The sequence below is a fragment of the Leptinotarsa decemlineata genome, unplaced genomic scaffold (genome assembly GCF_025532065.1).
Source record: "Leptinotarsa decemlineata unplaced genomic scaffold, Ldec_3_MD MMD2_tig00001973_RagTag_RagTag, whole genome shotgun sequence".
NCBI classification, from domain to species: Eukaryota; Metazoa; Arthropoda; class Insecta; order Coleoptera; family Chrysomelidae; genus Leptinotarsa; species Leptinotarsa decemlineata.
The window spans coordinates 1,120,211-1,129,398 of NW_027412572.1; the positions used below are offsets into that span (position 1 = coordinate 1,120,211).

At 34.4% G+C, this 9,188-nt stretch overlaps 1 protein-coding gene across 1 annotated transcript in view; it reads left to right on the forward strand.

Annotated features, from left to right (window-relative positions):
• The window catches only part of LOC111507533 (putative fatty acyl-CoA reductase CG5065), a 65,001-nt gene extending 61,840 nt beyond the window's left edge, over positions 1-3,161 (forward strand). Inside the window, exon 8 of the mRNA XM_074176623.1 lies at positions 2,913-3,161. Coding sequence (XP_074032724.1) covers positions 2,913-3,045 — 133 coding nt within the window. The 3' untranslated portion in view covers positions 3,046-3,161. The remainder of the gene's footprint in view (positions 1-2,912) is intronic.
• The last annotated feature ends 6,027 nt before the right edge of the window (positions 3,162-9,188 follow it).

A 9,188-nucleotide genomic window follows, 5' to 3' on the forward strand; every position in this document is an offset into this window, starting at 1 on the left:
GTTTCTTATTTTATTTTCTTTTTCAGTTTATACACAGGAAAAGATCTATCAAAAATGTCTGTCATAGTATTATGAAAAACAAGTAATAGTTCTTCATCATCTAGCATAGGAACTATTCCAGTTGATTATTTCACAACATCCTTTGAGTTTATTGTAGTTCTTTCTGCTATAAATTCTACCATATCTATGATAACAAGAGTGTTTGATTTTCATAAGTTCTTTCACATATAAAGCCTCATGGTCTGAAAGACCGGAGAAAATAACAGAATACAGAACGAAAAATACATCTAAAATGTGTCCCCCTCAAAAGCAAAATTGAACTGTCCGAGCATTTTTGCGTTAAGTTACAAAAAAAGGAGAAAAGCAAGGTGCATACTTTTCGTTGGACCACTCGATACATACATACATATATATTTACATACATACATACATACATACATACATACATACATATATACATACATATATACATACATACATACATATATACATACATACATACATACATACATATATACATACATACATACATCTACCCGCGAATAGATCAAGTAATGTTTGATAGTTACGTACAGCGCCATCTGCCCATGAATAGATCAAGCAATAATGTCGATAATTCTGTCAAATACAGATACCGATATGAAATGGAAAGGAGAGTTACGAACAAACATACATACAGGTGAAGCTAATATAAGCGTGTTGAAAATAAACATCGAGTAATCGATGATAACTATGTGGCAAATTGAATGAACGTATTCATTCTGATCGATTATTCATTGGGCGAATTGAACAATTTAAAAACAATTTTTTTAATATTGTTTATTGAACGGAAGATATTGAGCGTGGGAAGTTTTCAAATTGACACCTTCCCACATAGCAATAGATATTCCAGGTATATTTCATGAATATACATTTAAGGATATTATATTACGCTATGAATATGCTATGGATATATATATCTTCTGGATGATATTCCCTGGAAGTGCTCCTGGCGAACCTTTGATATATTTTGAGAATATTCCTTGGGAATATTCTTGGAATATTTTATAATGTTCTTAGAATATGTAAGGTATATTCTATTAAGAATATTCCAGGAATAGAACCCGAGGAATATTCATAAAATATTCAGGATATTCTTGGATTTATTGTAGGAATATACAAAAGGGAAACACCATAGAATATTCTTTAAATATATTTTATGAATACTCTAGAAATATTTGGAATATTTCAAGAATGTGACGAATAAACGCTATTAGGCATGTATATATTGCATTTTGATGCAAGATTCACACAAGTAATAAAACACATAATATTCATAAACAAATATATTGAAAACGAGTGATAAAAATTATGAAAACAAATGATACAGAAGAATGTGTCATTCACTCACTTTTCTCTATTGAAGATACACAACTGAAATCACTTTAGTTCAAACATGTACTTAGTCAAACCAACAAATCCCACACACCGACTCTCCTCGAACCTAAAATGAGGTATAGTAGGTTAATCACCATGACTTTACTATCGATACTATTGCATTTTACTTACTTTTCTTGAAGAATGAATAGATGCAACTCTCTTGTTTGAAGATCCAAAATCAAACTATTCGCTGTACTGCAAATTGGACAACCCCAAATTATAAATGGTACACTGAACGTGAGAGAATTATACTTTGATAATAACACCAATACACCATGCATTACATACGCGAACCTGCCACGTCAACCGCCATGTTGAATCAAATGTCGAATTTAACGCAAAGGTACCAAGCATTAAAGGACAGCCGCTTTCACAGAGCTTATTCGACCGTCGCGCGCTACACTTCAATTGACCAATGAGAAACGTTTACTCCAATTCTTCACTTCCCCATTTTTCTGTTTCCAGGATTTTTCGCTTTGTAATTAAATAATTTCAAATACAAAAAGACAAATAGGATGAGAATTAACCAATTTATTGATGAAATTGGTTCATTTATTGGCCCATTCAAATTTTTTGGTCGTTTCCAACAGTTGCTGTTGGAGCAATTCATCCAGAATCTTCGCGTTGAGTTCAAAAACTGGTTAACACTATCATGGTTATATACATTAGGTTATGCATTCGATTAAGATCTTCAAATATTTTTGTTTTTAATAATATTGAATTATTTGAATACGTTATTATAAGATAATTCAAAATTCCATTGTATAGAATATTTCAAAATATACCGTGGGGATATATTCTAAGAATATACCATATATGGTATATTCGATAACAATATTCTTAGAATATTCAAGGGGGAATAATCCATTTATAGACATTCTATGCACATTCTTTCGGGAATAATCCTGCCATATTCATTCAAGCATATTCTATGAATATTCTAAAGGCACGTATATATTCCAAGAATATTCTATGAATATTTGGAATATATACGTTCGTTTTATGATATACAGGGAATATTTCATGAATATCTGGTGCTGTGTGAGTTGTATTTATCATGACAATGGACTGACCGTTACTTCATATAAATTAATAACAATATTCATGATAATGATCAAACAATTTTCACAAACCTTTTAATTTTTGAATGAGTTTCGCTAATACAGTAGCTTCCTCAGTAGAGGTATTTATAGGCTATAAAATGACTCTAAAATATTCATTTTGAAACGTAACCCAAATAGCTATCTTATTAGTTTTGTCAATCTCTTGTGAAATATGTTGAAAGTGACTTATCTGATATTGAAACTAGCTGCCTCAATTTTTCCTTAAATGTTTCTCAAACTCAATTAGATAATTATTCCCAATAGAGCAATCAATAGTGTTGGAAAAAACAAGCGAAACGCATTATTAAACAAACCACTAGCAAGGCAAGGAATTTTTAATATGAACACATTACTTATATCACTTGTTTTTTTCAATGAATATTTTTTCAGATTTTTAGTGATGGCAAGAATTTGGAATTATGCCCAAATAGGAATGCTAGTGTACCTGATGGCATGGAAATACAATTTACCCATGAAGATGTACGAAACATTATATAGTTATATTGAAAATATTGATTCTTAAATTCACTACCAACTGAGAAAATCTGGAAAAATGGAACGTATAATCTAATTAGTTATAACAATGAAAATATCAGTGAATTTTTTTTGATTTCAATCAATAAATGATTTCGAATTGTTTGGATGTATTTATATTTGACATAACCTTGAAGGATTCCTACTGACCGAAGGCATGTACGAAATTATTCGTTACTACAGCTTGTCAAATGTAGGAAGTCTAAAGCAAATGGAACTTCAAACGTTCAAGCCAGTCTCTATATACCTACACAGTAGGTTTAATGGACTGACGCCTATCAGAAAACAACTACTCCCCTGGCTAATACCACGAAGGGCGTTGGATTATATCAGACAGGCGTCAGTGCAGGAATCTTCACAGAAAATGTCCTGCATATGCAATTGGCAATACAACTGAAAGAGTCGACCTTCAATTATGGAACGGGCACGCTTGCAGACCGGTTTCGGGCTTATTAGCCACTCATCAGTGCAAGATAGTGACCATCATCGACCTAAAGTCAATGATATTCCACAATTGAAAATCGGAATTCTTTCAGAGTATTTCATTCCTCTTCCGAAGTTGGAGCGAACATCAAAAATGTCACTCCATCTAGTGGACGAGGAACTAACCAACTGCACATCCGTAATTTGCCCGATTCCTCTAAATAAGGAATAAAAACTTTCTTATTAGTCAATGGGCTATGCTTGAAGACTGGCAATAAACAAATCTAAAGCAAATGGAACTTCAAACGTTCAAGCCAGTCTCTATATACCTACACAGTAGGTTTAATGGACTGACGCCTATCAGAAAACAACTACTCCCCTGGCTAATACCACGAAGGGCGTTGGATTATATCAGACAGGCGTCAGTGCAGGAATCTTCACAGAAAATGTCCTGCATATGCAATTGGCAATACAACTGAAAGAGTCGACCTTCAATTATGGAACGGGCACGCTTGCAGACCGGTTTCGGGCTTATTAGCCACTCATCAGTGCAAGATAGTGACCATCATCGACCTAAAGTCAATGATATTCCACAATTGAAAATCGGAATTCTTTCAGAGTATTTCATTCCTCTTCCGAAGTTGGAGCGAACATCAAAAATGTCACTCCATCTAGTGGACGAGGAACTAACCAACTGCACATCCGTAATTTGCCCGATTCCTCTAAATAAGGAATAAAAACTTTCTTATTAGTCAATGGGCTATGCTTGAAGACTGGCAATAAACAAATCTAAAGCAAATGGAACTTCAAACGTTCAAGCCAGTCTCTATATACCTACACAGTAGGTTCAAGCATAGCCCATTGACTAATAAGAAAGTTTTTATTCCTTATTTAGAGGAATCGGGCAAATTACGGATGTGCAGTTGGTTAGTTCCTCGTCCACTAGATGGAGTGACATTTTTGATGTTCGCTCCAACTTCGGAAGAGGAATGAAATACTCTGAAAGAATTCCGATTTTCAATTGTGGAATATCATTGACTTTAGGTCGATGATGGTCACTATCTTGCACTGATGAGTGGCTAATAAGCCCGAAACCGGACATTTTCTGTGAAGATTCCTGCACTGACGCCTGTCTGATATAATCCAACGCCCTTCGTGGTATTAGCCAGGGAAGTAGTTGTTTTCTGATAGGCGTCAGTCCATTAAACCTACTGTGTAGGTATATAGAGACTGGCTTGAACGTTTGAAGTTCCATTTGCTTTAGATTTGTTTATTGCCAGTCTTCAAGCATAGCCCATTGACTAATAAGAAAATGTAAGAAGAGCTCTGTTAATTTCCCAGCCGATTGTTGTGCTTTCGAGCGCTTCGAACGAGGTTCACCAGTTGCTCTCCACACTGATGTGGATACTTTTGATTCCGGAGCAAAAATTCCGGTTTATGTTCAAACATGGCCAAACACTGCTCAGAATCATCAAGACGTTTTTGTTTTTGATCAACAGTGAGCTCGCGCAGCACCCACTTTTAACAGAGCTTTCTCATAGTCAAATGTCATGCAATATGAAGCTAACACGTTTTTTTGATATCTTCAAAATGTCAGCTAGCTCACGTAACTTCAATTTCCGATTATCCGAAACGATTTTGTTGATTTTTTATGTTTTCTGGTGTTACCGCCTCATTTGGACGTCCTCTGCGTTCTGCATCGGTGTCTCTACGACCACGTTTGGAATCAGCAAACCAACGTTTGATCATCTTTTTTGATGGAGAGAGTCCTTATAACACAGTTCAAGCCATTGCTCCGCTTGAACGGTATTTTTTCTCAGTGTTTTGAAAATAACAGAAGTGGTGTCACTCTTAACACAATAACTCACGAACTTACCAGTGGAATATCAGGAAATTTGGACAATACAATAAACTCATTCAGTCAGAAAGTCAGTACTCATTTTTTTCAAGGATAAAAAACAACTGTCTTTTCGTTTCTGTGACAGTTGACCAACTTTTTTAATATCATCAATTCTGAATATTACTGGAGTTTTTTTCCAACACCAAATCGTTATTTCAACACCTCGAAACATGTTTCGTTCACCAAGTTATCATCTTCATGGGGAAGAATAAACTGGAAAAACTTGCAAGGCTAACCCTATTTATCTATACAGATGTACCATGCAGGTATGCCCTACAGGTATACCACAGGTGAACCACACATACAGGTATACCACACCTTTGGTGTCCACAGTTGAAATATGGAAGACCTGAAAAATCAGCAGTCGCCCATCATATTTTGCAACAAAACCATTCCATAGACTTCAGTTCATTAAGATTAGTTAGACAAGTTGACAAAAACAGGCAACTAGATGCCTATGAGAGTATAGAAATAAGTAAACATAATAATATTATGGATAACGATGACGGACCAATACCAAATAGCATACTATATAGCAGGGGTAACCAACTTGATTAGACATACTGTTTACTAACGAAACCTTGTGCGATCTACCACTTACATACTTCTTGAAATCTTAAATGAAACATCATAGTGTTTAGTACACAATCATAAAATATTTTTATTGAACAGTCTTAGGAGTTCCTTTTCGTATCACATATGAGATTGTTTTCTCAAATTCACTTGATACTTTGGAATGGAAGTCTGAGTTGATGATGTTTAATCAACATTTATAGGTCCTATCTATATATTAGTGTGAGCATTGCGTCGCAGTATCTTCCACTAGTTTACCATAATCAGGTTTGTAGTTGGAAATTGCCAATCTCAAAGAATCCAATGTATGAGCGTCTGTTAAGCGAGAACGCATAAATATGTTGAACCAAAACACGAATGAAGTTGTTCAACACATTTCTACAAATTTGGATATTTTTCGTTGGAAACCAATGCCCAGAAATCTTGACCTGAGGATGACCTTGCTTTTACAAATATGTCACAGCGCAGAGTAATAATTTCGTTTTGTAACATCATGTGCTCCATTTGAATTATATCTGCGAATTTTGTAGCCAATTCATAGATATCACTATAATCAATGGAATCCTTAAACGGATAACTGATGAATTAACTGAATGAGACGTGACTACGGGACGGATTGACACACGTCCCTTCCCCGCATTTCACACGCTTCCCGCTTATTGGTCATCGCGGGCCGAAAACAAAAGACTATACTGCGTAGAATAGAGGATAAATACCGTGACGGAACAGCGATTGAAAAATGACAAGATGATGCTGTAGTAGCTGGTGATTACGTTTCGCAGTCTGGTCTATTTATTTATATTTTTTGCCTTGCCACGATCGACTGGACTAATTGTTGCGATCGACCGGTTGACCACCCCTGCTATATAGCTTATTGAAATTTTAGTATTAGATAGTATTAGATTTACTGACTATTACATAAGGACACATGGTAAAAATAAAAAGATAGGCAATATTGTGAAATTGATTTGTATACATGGCTTTTCATGATGAGCGTTAATTAGCCGTTTCAGGCAAACTATTCGACGGATCAACCTGAAAATTTCACAGTATGCATAAATCAATATGACCTACACGCCTAAAATATTTGAGATGAAGCGGCGTTATCGCTTCTACTATAAAGTAGCAGCTTCTTTGATTTTTCAAATGGAACACCCCGTATATAATATCATATTATGATTCATCGTCACTTTGTCAACAAATTCATATACTATTTCCCTATACCTATCTATTACCGTTTAGAAGATATAAATTAATTTCGATATTTTTTTTACCAAACATGAACTTTTATAAATGCTGATAATCTTGAACTCTCTTACACTAAAACGATCAAATTTGAAAAGGAGTGGACTGATACTATGAGGATCTTCACTCCGAGTCATATTTTCATTTGCCTCATACAGGGTCTTCAAAAAATGCAGATACTTTGATCTCGTGAAAAAATGAGTGGAACTCAATTTTTTCAAATGGAACACCTTGTATATTTCAACATTTTTGAGCTCTACATCCAATTTTAGATTAACTTTATTCAGATAATACTATTTCTATTTTGAACCGTTTTCGAGATAAACTGTTTCAAACGGAAACTGACGTGGTTTTCTTGCTCGTTTTTTTGAATTCATCACTTATTTTGGATATTCAACATTTTTTTATACTTAGTAATATTTCTTTTTGATCCAGTTTTTTTAACTGTCTCAGATCAGTCAATTCGAAATTGGTATGTACCTACCTTAGAAAAAGTTACAATTTGTATACATTGAGGTATTGGTCTCTAACGTACAACAGTACACATTAATATTTTTCAATAGTGTGCTTTGGAAAAAATAAATAAACCAATTATTTAACGTCAGACTTTCGTTGGTGGTTTTGACTGATTGTGATAGCTACCAATTATAATAGAATAATGTCAAGATTAGGTTACAGTAATGAATATTTCTTGAATTTATTAATGATTAATGGTGAGTGCAATAGAATTGCAAGTAGAACATGCCGAGTATTTCATGAAAGATATCCACAACTTCCGAAGCCGAATAATAATGTGATAAATCGACTACTAAAAACTGTAGGTTGAATGGAACCTTCCGTCCAAAAATCATTCGTAAGAAGACTAAAGTGGATGATGATGACAATGGTATAACAGTTTTGGGATACTTTCATGCATTTCCAAATGCTTCTCTGCACGAGGCTGAAAGGGAGATAGGTCTACCCTACGTGACAATTTGTCGAATTCTTAATAAGCATAAATGGCATCCCTATAAGTTCTAATGTGTCCAACATTTGGAAGAGACTGATTTACCTCGTAGAGTGGAATTCTTTGAATGGTTACTTGTCAAGACTCAAGAGGATGAACATTTCCTTGACCATATCATATGGACAGATGAGGCCAAGTTCACAAAAAATGGAGTTTTCAATAGACACAACAGTCATTATTGGGCGCCAGAAAATCCCCATGTTGTCCGCCAAAGGGGTTTTCAAGAAAGATGGCAATTCAATGTATTTTGTGCCATAAAGAATGAGTCAATTTTTTATATCGAGTTTTATGATGATAATTTGAATGCATCAAAATATAAAGATTTACTGAGGAATGGAATTCAAATGATTTTAAATAATAGATAAGGAAGAGAACGTGTATGGTACCAAATGGATGGTGCTCCACCCCATAATTCTCATTCAGTCAACGAAGCTTTAACCGAAATCTTCGAAGACAGATGGATTGGTAATAATGGACCTTCTCGTTAGCCTCCTAGAACACCAGGTTGCAATCCATTACATTATTTCGTGTGGGGTTTCATTAAAAATACTGCTTTCAATAGTTTGACTTCAGACTTGATCAGCAGCGCTACACATGACAATCTTTTGAAGAGATTACATGTTTATTTAAGTAGAGGTGATGATATGTTTGAACACATTCTGAAATACACTAACGATTAAATTAACTCATTAATTTATGGGTTTATCATTTTTAGTTCGTGTTTCAGCGTTAATAAAACTATTATTTGAAGAGAAGTTTCATTCGATGGTTGAGGAGTATTTGAATAATTATCTTTTCATTGTATTATCTGTGACTAATTGAGAAACATCAAACGAAATCTGTTTTACAAAAATGAGTGATGAACAAGGAAACCATGTCAATTTCCGTTTGAAACAGTTTATCTCGAAAACGGTTCAAAATAGAAATAGTAATATCTGAACAAAGTTAATCTAAAATTGGATGTAGAGCTCAAAAATGTTGAAAT